The sequence below is a fragment of the Phalangium opilio genome, unplaced genomic scaffold, assembly GCF_054372755.1.
Source record: "Phalangium opilio isolate 3A_F unplaced genomic scaffold, DU_Popi_V2 ptg000048l_1, whole genome shotgun sequence".
In the NCBI taxonomy this organism is placed as follows: domain Eukaryota; kingdom Metazoa; phylum Arthropoda; class Arachnida; order Opiliones; family Phalangiidae; genus Phalangium; species Phalangium opilio.
Genome location: NW_028324170.1, coordinates 2,247,824 through 2,268,665, shown reverse-complemented (window position 1 = coordinate 2,268,665; position 20,842 = coordinate 2,247,824). Strand labels below are relative to the sequence as shown.

The 20,842-nt window shown below is 36.5% G+C and overlaps 1 protein-coding gene and 1 long non-coding RNA gene across 8 annotated transcripts in view; one reads left to right on the top strand and one right to left on the bottom strand.

The window, feature by feature from the left end:
* Positions 1 to 6,509: 6,509 nt before the first annotated feature.
* The window catches only part of Lrp4 (LDL receptor related protein 4), a 337,174-nt gene continuing 322,841 nt past the window's right edge, over positions 6,510 to 20,842 (bottom strand). For 2 of the 6 annotated variants that reach the window (XM_089839243.1, XM_089839240.1), the window contains 8 exons: positions 20,684 to 20,821; positions 20,439 to 20,616; positions 19,873 to 20,335; positions 19,484 to 19,742; positions 19,329 to 19,416; positions 19,133 to 19,191; positions 18,797 to 19,053; positions 17,608 to 18,323 (listed from right to left, as the gene is read on the bottom strand). In XM_089839243.1, coding sequence (XP_089695369.1) covers positions 18,129 to 18,323; positions 18,797 to 19,053; positions 19,133 to 19,191; positions 19,329 to 19,416; positions 19,484 to 19,742; positions 19,873 to 20,335; positions 20,439 to 20,616; positions 20,684 to 20,821 — 1,637 coding nt within the window. In that variant the 3' untranslated portion in view covers positions 17,608 to 18,128. Of the gene's footprint in view, positions 6,719 to 6,798; positions 6,878 to 9,146; positions 9,371 to 16,353; positions 16,786 to 17,607; positions 18,324 to 18,796; positions 19,054 to 19,132; positions 19,192 to 19,328; positions 19,417 to 19,483; positions 19,743 to 19,872; positions 20,336 to 20,438; positions 20,617 to 20,683; positions 20,822 to 20,842 lie in introns of those variants that run through there. The other 4 variants (XR_016366889.1, XR_016366890.1, XM_089839242.1 and 1 more) reach the window with 4 other exon arrangements.
* On the top strand, positions 9,377 to 17,685 carry LOC149673623 (uncharacterized). 2 transcript variants are annotated; one of them, XR_016366892.1, is made up of 3 exons: positions 9,377 to 13,751; positions 13,833 to 13,884; positions 13,963 to 17,685. It is a non-coding gene; the product is annotated as an uncharacterized LOC149673623 (long non-coding RNA). The 2 variants fall into 2 exon arrangements; XR_016366891.1 differs by having other exon boundaries at positions 13,833 to 17,685.

Below are 20,842 nucleotides of genomic sequence, written 5' to 3'. Positions count from 1 at the left end.
TACTATTAAGGCCCAGCCCTTGGGCCATCTTGTTTATCTATACATAGTTTTCAGACTATGGAGAATTGATACCATTTACACCAGGAGACCAGGGTACTTGGCGGACAAATTGCAGTGTACCTCGTAGCCTCGCCTCCTGGCTGGTGTAAATGGGATCAATCATCCTTGTTCGAAAACCACGTATATTTGTTAAATGATGGTAGGGAGGTTTAAGCTAATTAAATTATTTTTAAATGCCAATTATAAATAATTACAGCCGTTATTTTTTGTATCCCCACAACGTTTAGTATCTTTGGAAAGCGGAGAAAAAGGGGTATCACCATAAGTTTATAAGATATATTCCATAAGTATGAATGACACTAGCTATGGTTCGTAATGCTAGAGACTTACAGCTCGAGCTAGTTCGAGAACGACGGAAGCGAGAATTGAAGTACTGTACTCGGTGGTTAATTTTGCAGTCCATCTTCCTATTTAGTCTGTACTAAGCCCCAATTTGACTGCGCCTCACGTACAGGCGTCGCTTTACCTCGAATCTATGACCTACGTTACTTCATGACAATCTGCAGTTTGTAACCAGTGACAAACTTATGGTGAACATATCTTATGAACTTATGCCATCACGTATTCAAAGGATTTCACCGTATGTCTTTCTGACCCTCCAAAATTTTCTGTAAATAATGACCGAGGAAGGGAAATCGCCTATATTTTGTTAATTAGCTTAATTAATTACTGCAGCCCTGATTATTGTAACCCTAAGTTTTAAGCATCGCTAAAAGCCGGAAAGAAATGGTTATAACATGCTCAAAGGATTTAACCGTACCTCTTATAGAACCAGAGTTCTGATCCACCAAATTTGTCTGTAAATAAGAAAAACAAGCTACCTTGGCCTAATTCCTAGTTAGCTTAATTATTCCCAAATATTTAAGTATCATCGGAAAGGGGATAAACAGGGCTATAACATATTTCAAGGACTTTTCCGTATCTCTTATAGAACCAGAGCTATGACAGTTCAAAGTTGAGTTATACGAACAAGAAAAGGAGGGGGTTAACTTTTCCTTCAAAGTAATGAGAGCGTATTTAACGGGAGAAAGCATTAAATGACACAAAACTAAAGCATTAAAATCATTTAGACACAATTAAAAGAGAGTGGATGATTCTAAACATTGAAAAATATTATATTATTGTATTCGGCGACATTTGTAGAATTCGCGGCGTGGTCTAATTTCGCTAAACAATAGGTGTGGGTAGCTCGCTCTAGATCTTAACTGGGCTAGAATATGAACGCGCGGGGGTGTTGGCCAGTCTTTTGTAGAAGACTAACGTTGCAAAACATTTAGTATAACATCATAACATCTAAGAAAGTTAACGTCCAACATAATAAGATCTAATGAAAGGAATAAATAAATATTTTCGTTTTCTATTTGGCAAAAGGGACAATAAGCTTTGAACATCTCTCATTAATAAAAACAGTTTTTGTGGATGCAAATATTAGAAAAAGTAACGAGGGGCCGCTCACTCAGTGTAATCGGTGTTACCTTTAATTACACTAAATAGATTACGCGTAATCTTTAAAAGCCCTGCCCTTGACAGTGCTAAAATGATTACACATAATCCGTAATCGATGTAGGCCTACAGGGACTTTAATAGTGATTAGCCCCTCGGTAAATTAACAAAATCCAATGACTGACTTAAGTCATTCCATAGAAATGTTTCAGTTTAAACATAAGCTACTTGAAAAAAATTCTTATTTTTGTTTTTTTAACCAAATTTCTATTTGCCCAAAATATTAAAATCAGACCTAATTACCCTCAATTGACTTTCTTCTTATATTTATGAGGCTTGAGGCGGACTAATTACCCTAACAATTTTCATGCCGAATTCGCTCTTTCAAGGGTAAAACGACGTAAGTTAAACAGTGGTATTCTCCATGGCTCAACCCATAGTAAAACGTCGTAAGTGCAACAGTATAATATTCAAGGTAAAAAATCGTAAGTCAGAAAACAGGCAAATACTCCTTTGATAGGTTTACTTCTTATAATAAACTTCTGACAGTGTTAAGCAAATTTTAACGAGAAACGGGCGGTAAAAGCTTTTCCCTTTGATTTCACAATTGTTGATAATAAATCATGACATGGGGGGGGGGGGTTGTACTTTACACATGGGGTGCTTCACGACTCTAACCCTAAAGCATTTCCAAATAAAATAAAACAAACAACTGTTGGTAATAGACTATTTCATTAAATCCAGAAGAGGAGCAAAGACCAGAGGGGCGGGTCCGCCGCCTTGGGTTATTTCCCTCGTACCAAGAACCACCGCTAGAGGCAGCGCGACTGGGCTAGCCTACAGCGTATAGTAGTGAACTCGGGATCTCCACCTGGCGTTACCTCTTGGAAATAACCTAAGATGGCCGCCTTCCCCGCTTTGTGTTGGTTTCTCTGGAAGTAATTAACGGAATGAAATGGTCTATAGCGTTACTTTTGCCTTTGATTTCTGCGCCTTTTAAAATATCGAGTTCCCACGGTAAAAAGAGTGTTTTTAGACTTTGATCTGTTAGCCCCTAGCTGCAAACTTTAACAACCCTCTGGTGACCCTGGGAAACTATAGAGTAATGGCAGCCCTCTGCCTTCGACTGTATTAAGCTCTATGCGGAAATAACATGGGGTGCCATTAGTCTATAGCCGATGTAGGGATTTTATGGTTCGAATTCGGCTGCCTATTTTATTGTTTCGCTTATCTTCGTTCGTTATTCTCTTGAGATCCTACCAACAAAACTTTCACAAGATGGTTTAAAATGGCGTCCAGATTCTTTTTTTTTAATCTTTCTATTCAAAGCTCGCTCCCATATTGGCGCCAGGGGGGGCGTGTTCAAATAGCTTTTTGGAAAAATAAGGACATGTCAAAGTACTTGTGCCATTATTTGCCAACCTTGAAAGGGACTCCAAAGAAGGCAGGGGTGGGTGGGTAAACATTATTTGAAATACCTCGCAAGTACCAGGCTACCAGCTGACGCCAAGATCCAAAGACTCTGTATGGAGTAGGTGGCACTGGTTACCTATAGTCTGCTACTAAGAACTTTCTCGTGACGTCACACCCTCCTATCTCTTACCTCGGTTTTTGGCGGCCATGTTGGAAGTTCTCAGCTCAGGCCATATAATTTAGACTATACCAATATTGACGTCACGTCCCCTTAGTCCCTCCCCTCTCAGTACCTCTCTATAATAGCTAGAATGCAGCGCCAATTACGTGAATTGTTAGTTTGCGAAAAAAAAAACTAATTAAGTTTCTTCCACGGTCACGTGTCTCACTGATGCGTTTGGAATAATTTTTACACATCATCAACCCCCGACTTCTTAGGAGTACCATTTAAAAATGGAAGGGGGTTAGCCCGTCCAAACTAGTCCTTCCAATGAACCACTTAATTATTTAATTTGAATCATAAACTTCAAATTTATATATTCTCACTTTTACCATACCTTTAAAAAATGTAGTTCAACCTCCCTTGAAAGAGAACGTTTTCAAGAAATTCAAAAGAAAATTGTCAAAGAGGTATTTGGCAAATATTTTAACCCTAATTTATGGCCCTAATCTTTACCTAAAAATAGAGTGACAGATCGTAACCTTTGAACCTAACCAAAGGATGAAATTAGGGGTGAACATGAAAAAACCCAACATATACAGTGTAGAAAAGAAACGACCTTGTTGTGTGGACAAGAAAGATGTTAGATATGGCTTAAAACTATAATAGAACATTTCAGAAGTTGCATTCAGAGCAACCAACACACAGGGGTGATGCTGATATTGGTCCAAGAAGAACCGCTATAGGGAGTCCGTAATGGTTATATCTTTCCTCCACGTGTAGTGAACTCGAGCTCCGTCTGGCGTTGATTCTTGGCGTAAGGGAGAATACCCCAATGAGGCGGACTCGTCCCGGTGTGCTGACTTCTCTATATGTAATTTCTGAAATGGTGGAGTCAGGTAGACTGCTAGAGTACCACCATGAAGACTGGATCTCTAAAGAACCCAGCCTTCATGGTACCACCGTGAAGAGAGAGAGGTCTATTATAACCTTTCTGGTCGCTGCCTTATCTCAAGGCTTATCTCTTCTTTCTTTGATGAGCTACACTCTCTCTTAAGCAGGAAACCACTCTTTTGTCAAATGAAGGAAGATTTTAGACTGAACCCAATGCAGGTGTTTGCTTCCTGGCTTCTACCTGAGTTGGAGCCATTTTACCTACCCCTTTGCTTTTCTTGGCAATTTCTTTTTTTTGCTTCTGTGGGCCAGTGTGTCACCATGTCGCTGTGAGGGGTACGTGAATTTTGGAAATTTAAACAAGAATGTTGAACATGAATTAAGAATTAAGTAAAGAAGAATATTGAACATTATATTAATTCACTGTCTAACCTACCCTGAGGTGTTTAAGGAACTGAAAACAGGGAAGTGTTGCCTGTCTATGCAGGCATTAAACACTAATTAGTATTTACCTCTAACCAAAGTGTTGCCTGTCTATGCAGGCATTAACACTAATTAGTCTTTACTTCTAACCAAATGAACCATTTACCCAAGGAGGAGAGGCTACTTGGAGAGCAATAGTGCGGACTAATTTGTATTCCAAGTAGCCTGGAATCAATTCGTAAATGGTATGAATCCTCCTAGCCAAAAAAAAACTTTGCATACTTGGACGTTCTTAACAATCGTCCCAACCTTGAGAAAATATCATAAGTTCATAAGATATGTTCACCATAAGTTTGTCACTGGTTACTGAGAGCTTCTCATTAAGTGACGTAGGTCATAGATTCAGGGTAAAGCGACGTCTGTTTAGGCGCTGTCAAAGGATTAGTACAGACAGTCTAAATAGGAAGATGGAAGTCCTGCAAAATTAACCGAGTGTAGTCAATAGAGCTATCTCAGTTGTGACGTCAGTGCCTAGGTAAAACGTCACGGGCTTAGCTTTGGCAGTGGGCGGCCATGTTTGGTACCGCTTTTGTTCTAAGGACAAATAGCATGGTGAGGTTATCCTAAGGCTTCTGAGATAGCTCTATAGACAAATTCGTATAGTTCAAACGGAGAAGCCAACAAACAGGGGGGAGGCCGCCATTAGGGTATCCTCTCTCTCTCTCTCTCGCCAAGAAGCTACGCCAGGGGCAGTGCGAGTTGGTTAGCCTCTCTCCGCGTGTAGCGAACTCGGACTCCGTCTGGCGTTGCTTCTTGGCGAGAGGAAGGATACCCCAATGGCGGTCTCCCCCCCCCCGTGTGTTGACTTCTCCGTTTGAACAAAACGAATCTGTCAATTATCGCCATATTACGAAGTATAGGTAGTGTCATACTTATCATGTAAAATATCTTATAAACTTATGCTGATATCAAAAACGCAGTTTGCAATGGCAATCAAATTCAGTGACTGTACATAAGGAACAAGCGTACAAACAAAACATTATCTGAAACGAAAGACGTCACAACGAAAACTTACAAGAAATTAAAAATTTCTAATCGAGTTTTTTGAAAATTAACAATTTGTTTAATTATCCTGATCTAGTCTAATTATAAAACTAGTCTTAATTTGGGAAAGTTGTAAAGAATCCGCAAGGACTACGATGAAGAGAATGTAGCGTCTTTATCAAGGCATAAATATAGATATGGACCAAACCACCTTTCACCTTCAATTAATTAAAATAAGTCAAAAATTAAGAAAAGCTTTACAACTTCCCTTTAAATCGTGTTACTGTTCCTTTAAACTATATTCTTGAAAAACAGCGTTTATGTGGTGCTAAAAGGAATAGTTTTGCTAAAATTTCCCCTCAGCAACAATACCCCAAAGAATATCCATCTGACAAATTGACACACGTGCGCTAAAATTTGGAAGTTTCTAGAAAATAGCCTTCTACAGTACAAAAGACAAGCGATTGCAACATACAACCGAAGGACGAAATAATAGTTCACAAGACAGTGCCAGGCGACAATAAGGCGCTTCAGACCCCCCAAAGCCAACGTGGACCCGAAATGGCTATACTTAGAGGCATCCCGGGGGTTTCGTACCCCTCAAACCCCTTTCAAATTGTCCAATCAGATTTAAAAAGAAAAAAAAAAGTTCAGGGGCTATTTGCAGATTTTTTCAACTCCCACTAAGAAGGACCACGATTGGCCCGGGTTAAATGAGTCCCAAAAATCCCTGGCGAAAAACTAAGGTCCGGAGTGACTCTGGTCCCGTAGAGTAGAGGAACACTCTTGTACCCACTTGGAAAGAGGTAAGAAGGAATTTTTTTTTGCTCCAACTTTCTCTAAGTTTGCGCGGGTAGATAATCGTAATGAGATAGATTTTCGTATGGACTTAGAATTTAAATAATACTGTTTTAGATTAACTTAATTCTTCGGATATAAACTAAGTTAATTCCTAAGGTTTTATTTAGATTGGGAAATGGTTCTATCATAACTTTAGAATTAAAAGTTTAATTTACGGGTTAGGTTTAACGGGGGTTGGTTTTTTTTTTGTTTTTCAACAAATTTTTAGGTTATTTGTTTTAAAAGTTACTTTAATATTAATTTAAATAGGATTTATATTAGGTTAATTAAAAGTTATTTTAGATTAAAGGTATTGACTTTGGTTAAATTTTTGTAGTGGCCATCCGAAATTCATTCCGCGGGATTTCAACTCCGAGACGCCGTTGCTGACCAGTTCCTGACTCCAGTCCATGTTGATGACCGCTGGATTACATGGACATTCTAAACGGTAATACGTTTTTGCTCCTGAGTTATGATTATGAAACGGACCATCTTTAGGCAGGCTCTCCAGTGTTACTTACTAAAATTCCCATAAATTCAATGGATATTTTGATCCAAGTGTAGATTATTGAGGGCGAAGTTAACTTGTAACTTTTTGACCTAATAGACCAAGGGTAATTTTAGTATCAAAGTTTTTAATTGAAACATTTATACACTGGGGAATCTGCCGTAACGTTAACTAATAGATAGTTTACCCACATGGAGGATTCTCATACCTTTTACACGTGAAGGCCAGGCTTACCTTGAGGACAAAAGCAGATGGGTTTTTGTCCTCCAGGTAGCCTGGACTCCAGGTATGAATCCTCCATGTGTGTAAACTATCTATTGTAGTAATTGGGGTAGTTAATTTAGTTATTAAAAATCCTAAATCTTCTTCCGAGATGGACAAAGAAATTTTGGTTAAAGGGGTCATTCCTAAAGGGTCTAAAGTGGATTTTAGGTTCTGAGTGTAAAGTTTAAGGGATATTTTGAGATTATTTGTTAGGGAATATTATTTAGTAGAAATGCGGTTTCAAAAATACCTATGAAATGGCTGAAATTACTTTAAAATAAGGCTTAATATCATAATTAGGTTAATTTTCAATTATAAATAGGTTAATTTTAAGTGAAAATTAAAAATAAAATACTAGTATATTTCCTTATATGGACAAAAACATTTTTTTCCAAATCTGAGTTTAGAATTTAAAAAGGGGTCATTCCTGAAGGGCCTGAAGTAAAATTTAGTTTCTGAGTGTAAAGTTTTTAAGGAATATTTTGAGATTATTTGTTAGGGAATATTATTTAGTAGAAATGCGGTTTCAAAAATACCTATGAAATGGCTGAAATTACTTTAAAATAAGGCTTAATATTATAATTAGGTTAATTTTAAATGATAATTAAAAATAAGATACTAGTATATTTCCTTATATCGACAAATATTTTTATCCAAATCTGAATTTAGAATTTATAGTATTTTAGAAGTTGCGCTCAAAAGTTTTTATAATTTCAAATACTTTAACTTATAATTTCAATCGCATATTTATTAATTAGAGCTGGTCGCTTGATTTCACCTCTAATCCCTTGGCTGTAACTAACCCGTCTTAACCCGGCACGTTTCTCCTTCGCTGTAACCGTAACCCGCGTAAACTCGGCACGTTAACCCCGGGACCCTTCGCCGCAAAATTCGCGTTAAATCCCAGGGACCCTTCGATGCAAAACTGGCGTTAAATCCCGGGACCCTTCGATGCAAAACTCGCGTTAAATCCCGGGACCCTTCGCTGTAAAATTTGCGTTAACCCCGGGACCCTTCGCTGTAACATTCGCATAATTAACCCGTGCATGAAATAACAAAATAAGTGATCAGCCCTAAAAATTGCGTAAGATTAAACTTTAATTATAATGCATACTTATTGCATTTTAGTTTTCACGAAAAATAACTCGATTTGGATAAAATGTTACGATAATATTTTAAATTTCTTAAATTAATGAGGTTAATATTAGATCATTTAAATATAATTTTATGTTAGCGACTGCTTAGTTTCTTTTAGTTTTCACTTAAAATAATAGATTTGGATAAAATGTTTCGATAATATTTTAAATTTCTTAAATTAGTGAACTTAATTTTAGATGATTTAAATATAATTTTATGTTAGCGACTGCTTAGTTTCTTGGGGAAGCCCGTATTGGTATAGCCAGGCGCACACTATAATATATTTGATCTCTGATCATAAGTTCTTTTTTTTTTGGTCTTTTAAATTGAATTTTGAAGGGTTTGTCCATGAATAATATTTCAATCGAATCAATTTTTTTCCCATTTTTTTCAAAGGGTTGATACCATTTACACCAGGAGGCTAGGCTAGGCTTGGCCTCCCGGTGTAAATGGTATCAACCCTCCTACACTGAAAACAACGTATATTGAACATAATTTCCACAATATAAATATTGAAGCACAAACTTGCTATGCACTATTTTAAAGGGAGGTGAATAATAAAATGTAGTATATTTTTTCTACCGCTAGCCAAAACTGGCCTATGTGCGTAGTAAAAAAAATATACTAATATTTTTCATTTCACTCTCCCTTTGAGAGAAGTTTCAATTTGTCAATATTGCGTTTTACAAACTAGTTAATTGATTTGTAAAAAAAATTTAAGAGCTCGTTAAGACGGTGGAATCATTTAACGTCAGACTCAAAGCGATTTAGTGCAAGCAAAGGCATAGTCGTTGTGCACAGACGGCCATGCCTTTGCTGGCACTAAATCGCGTTAAACCTTTTTTGATCGCATTTTTGAACTCTAAACTGAAGGTCATAAAATTTTGATAGCAGCGCTCAAAGCCTAGGGCGTAATATTGACAAATTATAAAAATGAGATATATATTAGGCATATTATACCTTCTGGGCTTTTTGGACTTGACTTAATGTTTGACACTTGTTCCAGTTGAAGACCGAGACGAATGCAAGATGGCCGATAATTTACTGATGACGTCATTAGATCTACGGCGGAGGCGTCGGTCTTCGTAGAGCTTCAATAATTCACGGATGACGTCAATAGATCAACGGCGGCGGTCTTACTAGAGCTTCCAACAATTTGGGTATCGTCACACGGTCGCAGTGAGCTGTAGAATTTTCTTATTTTTTAATTTAAAGCGCATGCTCTAGTTTTTGAATGTTATATTTATACTTAATTTTTCTCGTGTTAATTAGATAAAGATATTTAAAAGTATATATAGTTTTCAGACTATGGTTGATACCATTTACACCAGGGGCCAGACCTCCTGGTGTAAATGGTATCAATCCTTGAAGTCTGAAAACTATGTAGTATGTACACCTTTTATTTTTTGCACGTTTTAACGCATGCTTTGTTTTTCTATAATACATAAATGATAAATGTGATAAGCTGAAATTTTTTATATTAATAAGTCTTAGTGCAATTTCATAATTTTAGTGTAGTTTAAGGTAACTCTAATATATAAATTCTAAATGAGGTTTTAGCTACGCGAGTCGAGGATTATTCACTGAAATTTGTGTCTATTAAGGGTTACAAGTAATTTAATTATTTTAGCATTGTTTATTAAGTCTTAGTGCAATTTCATATTTTTTAGCGTAGTTTAAGGTAACTCTAATATATAAATGTGAAGTTTAAGCTACGCGAGTCGAGGGGTTATTCACTGAAATTTTGTGTCTATTAAGGGTTACATGTAATTTAATTATTTTAGCATTGTCTATTAAGTCTTAGTGCAATTTCGTCTATTAAGTCTTAGTGCAATTTCATATTTTTTAGCGTAGTTTAAGGTAACTCTAATATATAAATGTGAAGTTTAAGCTACGCGAATCGAGGGGTTATTCACTGAAATTTTGTGTCTATTAAGGGTTACAAGTAATTTAATTATTTTAGCATAGTTTTAAGGTAACGAGGCGAGGGGTTCTTCACTAGAGAAACGTATGCTTGTTTTTATATTTATACATGTAAGTGTTACTGTTATGGGGACGCGAATCCGAGGGGTTATTCACTCAAATCTTCTGTATGTCTATGAAGGGTTACGTATAATCACTTTAGTACCATTAAGTGTAAGGCGTCGAGGGGCTCGTCACTAAGGCAATTAAGGGTTAGTGGTAATCGTTATAGCGGCAGATCGTGTACCCCCTTCCTAAAGAATTTAGATTATCTAGAGTTATTCATGCTATATCAAATATTCTTCTGAGAAGGGTAATTAAATGGTTCTGAGTTAAGGGGTCATTCCTATAGGACCCAAAGTAGGTTACCCAGTCTCTAAAGGAGTTGTTTTCAAAACCCTTTGCCAGTGGCGCTGAATAGGAATAAAGCCAATTACTGGTTTCAGAGGAAACGCTGAAATTATTTCAATTTAAGAGTAGATTTTTTTAAAAAGTTAAACATTTTAAAAATGTAGATTTCCTAGCATCGACAAATACTTTTTCCAAATCTGAATTTAGAATTTAAATAATTTAGACTTCTAACATCCGGCAAATATTTTTTTCAAATCTTCATTAAGAATTTAAATACTTTAATGTAGATTTCCTAGCATCGACAGATTTTTTTTTCCAAATCTGAATTTAGAATTTAAATACTTTAAATGTAGATTTCCTAACATCAACAAATACTTTCCAAATCTGAATTTAGAATTTAAATAGACTTCTAACATCCGGCAAATTTTTTCCAAATCTGAATTTAGAATTTAAATAGACTTCTAACATCCGGCAAATTTTTTCCAAATCTGAATTTAGAATTTAAATAATTTAGATTTCCTAACATCGACAAATTTTTTTTCCAAATCTGAATTTAGAATTTAAATACTTTAAATGTAGATTTCCCAACGTCGACAATACTTTCCAAATCTGAATTTAGAATTTAAATAATTTAGACTTCCTAACATCGACAAATATTTTTTCCAAATCTGAACTTAGAATTTAAATACTTTAAATGTAGATTTCCTAACATCAACAAATACTTTCCAAATCTGATTTTAGAATTTAAATAATTTAGATTTCCTAACATAAACAAATATTTTTTCCAAATCTGAATTTAGAATTTAAATACTTTAAATGTAGATTTCCTAACATCGACAAATACTTTGCAAATCTGATTTTAGAATTTTGTAGATTTCCAAATCTGAATTTAGAATTTAATTTGAATATAGATTTCCAAATATTTTTTTCAAATCTGAATTTAGAATTTAAATAGTTAAGTTTAATTTTTTAAGAATTAAACATTTTAAAAATGTAGATTTCCTAACATCGACAAATATTTTTTCCAAATCTGAACTTAAGAGTTTAATTGGAAGTTGTGCACATTGTTTTTATTTCGAATTTCAATCGCATATTTGGGGCTGGTCACTTGATATTAACCCAAATCCGTCGGCATGTATCCCTCGCGTAAACCCGGGATCGTGTTCCCCTTCGCGTTCACCGTAACCCGGGTAAACCCGTCGTGTTCCCCTTCGCGTTCGCCGTAACCCGCGTAAACCCGTCGTGTTTCCCTTGGCCTTCGCTGTAACATACTAACATTCCCGTAATCGTGCATGAAATAATAAATAAAGTGATCAGTCCCAAAAATTTGCGTCAGATTGAACTTAAATGCCTACTTGTACATGCTAGCCTGGCCTCCTATTGTAAATTATACAGATCCTCTTAGTCTGAAAACTCGATCTGTGTTGAATTTTTTATGGAAAATAGCCTATTAGATTTGGACAAAGAATTTTTATGGAAAAAAGCCTATTAGATTTGGACAAAGAATTTTTATGGAAAATAGCCTATTAGATTTGGACAAAGAATTTTTATGGAAAATAGCCTATTAGATTTGGACAAAGAATTTTCATGGAAAATAGCCTATTAGATTTGGACAAAGAACTTTCATGGAAAATAGCCTATTAGATTTGGACAAAGAATTTTCACGGAAAATAGCCTATTAGATTTGGACAAAGAATTTTTATGGAATATAATTATTAGATTTGGACAAAGAATTTTTATGCAATATAATTATTAGATTTGGACAAAGAATTTCTATGGAATGTAACTATTAGATTTGGACAAAGATTTTTTATGGAAAATAGCCTATTAGATTTGGACAAAGATTTTTTATGGAAAATAGCCTATTAGATTTGGACAAAGAATTTTTATGGAAAATAGCCTATTAGATTTGGCAAAAGAATTTTTATGGAAAATAGCCTATTAGATTTGGCAAAAGAATTTTCATGGAAAATAGCCTATTAGATTTGGACAAAGAATTTTCATGGAAAATAGCCTATTAGATTTGGACAGAGTTTTTATGGAATATAACTATTAGAATTGGACAGAATTTTTATGGAATATAACTATTAGATTTGGACAAAGAATTTTTATGGAAAATAGCCTATTAGATTTGGACAAAGAATATTTTATGGAAACTATTAGATTTTCAACAAAGGATGCTTTAAATATAATGGAATGTTAGAGCTAATTTTAAATCCAGTCGCACTACATTCGACTCTGTTAACAGAGCTAATTTTAAATCCAGTCGCACTACATTCGACTCTGTTAGAGCTAATTTTAAATCCAGTCGCACTACATTCGACTCTGTTAGAGCTATAATTTTAAATCCAGTCGCACTACATTCGACTCTGTTAGAGCTATAATTTTAAATCCAGTCGCACTACATTCGACTCTGTTAGAGCTAATTTTAAATCCAGTCGCACTACATTCGACTCTGTTAGAGCTAATTTTAAATCCAGTCGCACTACATTCGACTCTGTTAGAGCTAATTTTAAATCCAGTCGCACTACATTCGACTCTGTTAGAGCTAATTTTAAATCCAGTCGCACTACATTCGACTCTGTTAGAGCTATAATTTTAAATCCAGTCGCACTACATTCGACTCTGTTAGAGCTATAATTTTAAATCCAGTCGCACTACATTCGACTCTGTTAGAGCTAATTTTAAATCCAGTCGCACTACATTCGAATCTGTTAGAGCTAATTTTAAATCCAGTCGCACTACATTCGACTCTGTTAGAGCTAATTTTAAATCCAGTTTCACTACATTTTATCTCTGAAACAACTCTTTAATTTGGTAATTTATTTTACGTCAGGGGGTTCGAATTTAAGGATTAAATTTTGCGTCAAGGGGGGGGGGGTTCAATTTGAAAGGATTTTATTTTACCCCAAGACGGGGTTTTTTGAATTTGAAAGGAACATTTTGCCTCAAGGCGGGGTTTTTTTGAAGGGCTCGTAGCTAAACAATTAAGTCTAGGGTACGTAAGACTCACAGCACCATTAAATGTAATGCGCCTAGGGACTATTCACTTAAGTTAAAAGGTTACGAGTGATTATTTTAGTATCGTTATAGATAACCCGTCGAGGGACTATTCACAAAAATGTCGAGGGCCTAGTAGTATTCACAATTTGTCGAGGGACTAGTCACTAAATTGTAAGTTAAATAATACATAATTATTTTAGTATTGTTATAGATAGATAACTAACTGGTCAAGGGACCATTCTCTAAAAGGTTGCGTATCATTTTGGCACTTATGGGTTGAGGGGGGCTATTCACTAAAAGTTTCTAAGGTAAAATTTACGTGTATTTTAGAACCGTTTTATGGGTTACGCGTCGAGGGACTGACTGTTCAATAAAAATTCGTGTAAGTCTTGGAGGTTACGTGCCGTTTAGCACTAGTAAGTAAATATAGCGCATAGATATTTAGTGTAATTTAACACAGGTAAACAAACGTGACACTTATGTGCCGCTTACAAATCGTAAGTAGTAAATGTGGCGCTAATGTGCCGCTTACAAATCGTAAGTAGTAAATGTGGCGCTAATGTGCCGCTTACAAATCGTAAGTAGTAAATGTGGCGCTAATGTGCCGCTTACAAATCGTAAGTAGTAAATGTGGCGCTAATGTGCCGCTTACAAATCGTAAGTAGTAAATGTGGCGCTAATGTGCCGCTTACAAATCGTAAGTAGTAAATGTGGCGCTTATGTGCCGCTTACAAATCGTAAGTACAATTTAACACTGGTAAGCAAATGTGTCGCTTACAAATCGTAAGTACAATTTAACACTGGTAAGCAAATGTGTCGCTTACAAATCGTAAGTACAATTTAACACTGGTAAGCAAATGTGTCGCTTACAAATCGTAAGTACAATTTAACACTGGTAAGCAAATGTGTCGCTTACAAATCGTAAGTACAATTTAACACTGGTAAGCAAATGTGTCGCTTACAAATCGTAAGTACAATTTAACACTGGTAAGCAAATGTGTCGCTTACAAATCGTAAGTAATAAATGTGGCGCTTATGTGCCGCTTACAAATCGAAGTGCAATTTAACACTGGTAAGCAAATGTGTCGCTTACAAATCGTAAGTAATAAATGTGGCGCTTATGTGCCGCTTACAAATCGAAGTGCAATTTGACACTGGTAAGCAAACGTGGCGCGTATGTGCCGCTTACAAATCGTAAGTGCAATTTAACACTGGTAAGCAAACGTGGCGCTTATGTGCCGCTTACAAATCGTAAGTACAATTTAAACTGCTAAGCAAATGTGGTGCTTATGTGTCGCTTACAAATCGTAAGTACAATTTAAACTGCTAAGCAAATGTGGTGCTTATGTGCCGCTTACAAATCGTAAGTACAATTTAAACTGCTAAGCAAATGTGGTGCTTATGTGCCGCTTACAAATCGTTAGTAAATGTGGCGCTTACAAATTGTTAGTAAATGTGGCGCTTACAAATTGTTAGTAAATGTGGCGCTTACAAATCGTTAGTAAATGTGGCGCTTACAAATTGTTAGTAAATGTGGCGCTTACAAATCGTAAGTACAATTTAACACTGGTAAGCAAATGTGGCGCTTATGTGCCGCTTACAAATCGTAAGTGCAATTTAACACTGGTAAGGAAATGTGGCGCTTATTTTGCCGCTTACAAATCGTAAGTAGTAAATGTGGCGCTTATGTGCCGCTTACAAAGTTTAAGAGTTGCGCATCGAGGGATTTATGATGAAGGAATTTTTGGTAATGATTTTAATGCCGTGAAGGTACACACATACAAATATCGTGAAGGTACACACATACAAATGCCAAGAAGGCACACACACACAAATGCCGAGAAGGCACACACATACAAATGCCGAGAAGGCACACACATCATATATATATAAGGCCTAAACAATTTTTAAATAAACAAATGTTTTGAGTGTATTAAAAAGAAATATGTAAGTCTGTAACGGAACAATATTGGTAAAGTAAATTTTTAATACGCGCCGCGAAGAACAACAAGAACAAGAAGAACAAGAACAAGAAGAACAAGAAGAAGAAAACAAATAAAAAAACGTGCAAAAACCTTGTCATTACTGCTAACCCGTTTCTTTCAGGTGACTCTCGAAGTCGGAGGGTCATACCTTCTCGTGGTGAGAGTCGTGAGCGGAGTAGATCATGCTCTTCAATTACAGCGAAAGATTTTATCACTGTAGTTGAAAAGTATGATCTACAACGTGACCAAATGACCCACGCAAAATTGAATCGTCTCGTCAGAGATCATCGTCCTGCGAGTTAATATTTTTGAACTACAGTCGAAGAAACATTGTTTCATTGTTTCTCACTGTAGTTCAATAGTATTTTCTACAACGAGACCAAATGACCCACGCAAAAATTGTATCGTCTCGCCAGAGATCTGATACTCTACCGAGTCTACTCTCATCGCCCTGCGAGTTCATATTTTGGAACTACAGTGGAAGAAAGATAGTTTTCTCTCACTGTAGTTGAATAGTATGATCTACAACGAGACCAAATGACCCACGCAATTTGTATCGCCTCGTCAGAGATCTGATACTGTACTCTCATCGTCTTGCAAGTTCATATTTTTGAGCTACAGTTGAAGAGACCTTGAAAGTATGAGCTACAACGTGACCAAATGACCCAAGAAATTGTACCGTCTCGTCAGAGATCTGATACTCGGTCATCGCGTGTTGAGTTGGTCAGAAAAACTCAATTTTGAAGAAGTCTAGAACGCGACGTTATCGAGGAACTTAGCCACTGATTCAATCGATCTCTTAGAATTTATCGTTACTACTAAATAATTTTAAAATTTAACAAGAAAAACAATTAAAATTCTCTTACCCAAAATATGAAAATTCGTCCATAGAGATAGCAAATCCTTTTATCTTCCCATGCAAATCCTTTTATCTTCCCATAAGTAGCATAACAATATCTATGCTAAATTTCTAACAAAAAATTAAAATTAAAAATTACTTGTTTGAACTTTAAATTCGAATTTCAGTTCTGATAAAGAAATAATTAAAATTATATTTACTAGTAATTTAAGTAAATTAAATATTAAATTGTATTTTAGATTTCGCCCATTGAGATAGGGAAATCCTTTGTCTTATCAGAAGTAGCATAATAATATGTATGCTAAATATACTAACTTTAATTTAAAATGATATTAAATTGTACTTATCTTAACCGAAGGAAAGTTAATTAATTTGAAGGGAAAATGAAAGGAATTAGTAAGGAATGAGACAGTTCGATATTGTCAAATTTAGACGAGATCTGATGAAAAAAAAATTAAAATTAAATTTACACCCAATAAAGTAAATTAAATATTAAATTGTATTTATCTTAACCAAAGGAAAATTAATTAATTTGAAAGGAAAATGAAAGGAATTAGTAAGGAAAGAGACTGAGACTTTTGGTATTGTTTTTTTTTTTTAGAAAACCAACTTACTTCAGTTTATTATAATAACATGTTAGTCCGCTGTAATGGCGGACCCCCTAATTTTTGTTTGTATTTTTTTATTTTTTCTTGTATGTTTGAGATGACGTTATTATTCACATATGATACAAATTACCCGCGGGTCGAATATATTTAAATTAAAATTCGTTAACTTCATTTTAATTACCCAAAACGTGTTCGAATAATCGAGGTATTAATTTTTATTAATTTTAATCGGGACGGTTTCAAAATAAAATTAATTTTTTAATTATATTCAGGGTTGCAAGCTTAAAATGGACAGATTTTCTTTTACAAATATACGGAAAATCTGATCCAATATAAGAATGCCAAGACTGTAACTTAATTATAATTAAAAGTTAACATTATGGACGGGTTATTTAGAAAATTAGTCAGCGGCATATTTTGAAAAATGGAAGGAAGCGTACCGGTTTAAAATAGACTATTTCGATTGAAATTAGGCGCCAGTTCATTCGTTCCAGGGCAATTATCTTTTTTTCAATTACATAACCAAAAGTTTGGCATTCCATTTTTACAATCGAAAAGGTCCATCAGAATGATATAGCGGAACAAGCGGAACGGGTATTATCGGAAATAGAAAATTAATTTGCATAATTTATGTAGAAAACTTTGGATTCTTGTATTGTATACCGTTTTTCTTTTTAAATTATTTGGAAATATTTTGTACTATTAAAGAATTTGTGTTAACTTTTGATTCATTTGGCGAATTTTTCTGCTGATTTAATTAATATTTTAAATTTTATTTAGAAGGAAATTAATAATTTTTAGTTATATTAGCACCTTGTTAATTCGAAGCCCGCTAATTAACAAAACTAATTAGAGCAAAAACCCAGTAAATAAGAAGGTATCCCTTTAATTGAAGGTCTATTATATGGCTTCGAAAATAATTTATTTTCCAAGAACGAGTAGATTTTATTGGAGGGGGGGGGGAGGAAATATATCTAATTTCTGTTTGTTTTTTTAAAATTGAGTGATAATTTTAATCGTTCGGTTTTAATTATATTTTTAGTCGTAGTTTTAATGAAAGCACTTTTTCCGTTTATATAAACACCGATGTGAGCATTCGCGCTGGCGCGATATGATTTCCAAAAGTTTTGGTTTTTTTAAAGTCTACGCTTGAGATGGCGGCCATTTTGTTATATCACATAATATCAGTTTCAACCCGATAGGAACGGCGTTCGAGGTCCGAAGACGGGGGCGGAGAGGGGCTTCCCCCGCTGGAACCCCCGCACTCGGATTTGACCACGTTGAGCGAATACTCCGGATGGGAGTCGACTCTGACGGGGGGAGGAGGCGGACACGGCACGGCCAACTGAGATAAACCAAATACCCTGTCCTACAACACAGACACACACGTACGTACGTACATACACATACACCGTAAAGATGGCGGGCCTACTTTTACATCCTATTCAAAAGTCGGCCCGGGTTAAATAACGAAAGGCTGGTGCTTTACCACCTTGTCATAAGACGGAGTAACGAGTATATGGACAACAAAGACCGTTAGCATTATCTAACGTCTTTATGTCCACGTCTTCCGTCTTAACACTACATTGAGCGCACGATACCACAGCCTGACTTTTGAAAACTATTTATTTTGAGTTAAGTAGGTGATATAGGTAGAGGTCAAGAGTAAAGTAGGCGATAGGTAGAGGTCAAAGAGTAAAGTAGGCGATAGGTAGAGGTCAAAGAGTAAAGTAGGCGATAGGTAGAGGTCAAAGAGTAAAGTAGGCGATAGGTAGAGGTCAAAGAGTAAAGTAGGCGATAGGTAGAGGTCAAAGAGTAAAGTAGGTCAAATTAATTTCTTACCTCAGACTTGTCGTAACGCAACTGTGGCGGCAACATACAAGATCTGTTCCAGGCTGGATTCTGTCCCGGAAGTGAGGATGGTGGTGGTTTCTTGTCGGGCGCCGCGTTGGCGTTCGAGGCACTGTACGTAGGATTCGAAAAGGTCAAGGCCGGGTCAACACCATCTCGCCGCCTCCGCCTCTTCCACAGGAACACCGATAACCCCAACAACAAGGCCAAAGCCCCCAAAGCAATGAAGGCACTCTGCAACATTGGATCTTAAAAAGAAATAACACCCAACCTTTGCTCAATCCATTCAAATCAATCGAATTTCCTAAACCTTGGCATGTTACTTACCGGCTATCGAGAAGCCGATGTACTGACAACTTCCCTCTTCGCCGTCACCGGCTGAGCATCTAATTATCAAACAAGTACATACAATTAACTTGTAATTACCTCGTGATAAAATAAAATAATATTTATACTGACTAACTAATGAGATAATTCAACTAATTTAGTTAATTTTGAAAGGCGAGATTTTAGAAGCACATACTTTAAAGTGGCGTTTGAGCCTTGTAGGAGTCCCCCAGTATCGTTTTCCAATCCGTCGAATTTGGAGCGAACGACAATGGGTGCGGGAACTGACATGAGATGATATTATAACTTTGTAAATTTTAGATCAACTAAAGTACTTAAAACGGTACTTACTGGTTGAACAAGGTCTCCTGTCGGGGATAGTGGGACAAGCGCAAGCGTATCCTTCGCCCTTGAAGAGGCAAAGATGACTGCAGCCTCCGTTCTGTTCTCCGCAGGCGTTGGTACCAGTCTGTTTGGAAGGGTCAACTGCTTTGATTTCCATCATGTACTCCAAATTGGTTTGAATAATAATGCGACCGTGACCCGTATCTTTGTCCGCCCTTTCAACGGACTTGCTTTGCCAATCGGTCCAGTACAAGTGTGGACCCAACTATCAAGAGTAAAGCACCTTATTGTCAAACTGAAGACATCTTTAGAACTAGGGCATTCCGCAGAGAAAGAGCTCCGAGTATCATAACCTTATCATATCGTTCCCTCAACAACAACAATGGAAGACTAACCTGGGTCAATCCAAAAGGATGTGGTACTTCTTGAACCAAATGAAGTCTGTTTTTGCCGTTGAAGTCCGATGTTTCAATTCGATCGTTTTGAGCGTCGGCCCAGTACAGTTTCTTCTCTTCGTAATCAATGGCCAAACCATTGGGCCAGCCCAGATCCGTCGCCACAATAATCCTCCTTGAGGTCCCATCCATGAAGGCCCTCTCGATTTTGGGTAAACTGCCCCAATCGGACCAAAAGAGAAGGCCTTGTTCAGGAAAGAGGGCGATGGCTCGAGGTTCGTCTAAATCCAAGTCAATCAGACATTTACGCGAGGAACCGTCTTCCCTGGATACCTCGATGGTATTTCGACCAGTGTCCGTCCAGAACAGGTTCCTAGCAACCCAATCGAAGGCCAAACCACCCGCTGATTGGATGTCCGAGGTTACTAACGTCTCCATATCACTTCCATCTAAATTAGTTCGCCTGGAAAGACAGAATACCAAAATTATGATATTCAAACTGCTTCACATTTTTTGGCCTATTTTAAATTCATTCCAGATAAATTATTTTCAACAAGATTACTAACCTAATGACGTCGAGTCTGAGGTCGGTGTAATAAAGTTTCTTATTGGCCAGATCGTAGTCGAGAGCAACAACGTTATAGACGTCATCGACGGGAATGATGACGTCACTCTTATCGGGCGTGTCTAACGAAATTCTTCGGATGCTTGCGCGGCGGGCAAAGAGAAGATACGAAGACGGAGCTAAAACGAGAAATAATTCAACCATAGTTGAAATACTGACTGGAAAGACAACAAAGTCATTGCTTACCAGAGCTGCAGGATTTGCCATCTTCGTTCAACCTGATGCCCGTGGGACAAGCGCAAGTGAAACCATTTGGACTCCTGAGGCAGAGATGGCTGCATTGACCATTGTCCGTCCCGCACCGATTGGAACCTGTACCATTTACTAAGAGTCTTAGATTGTACG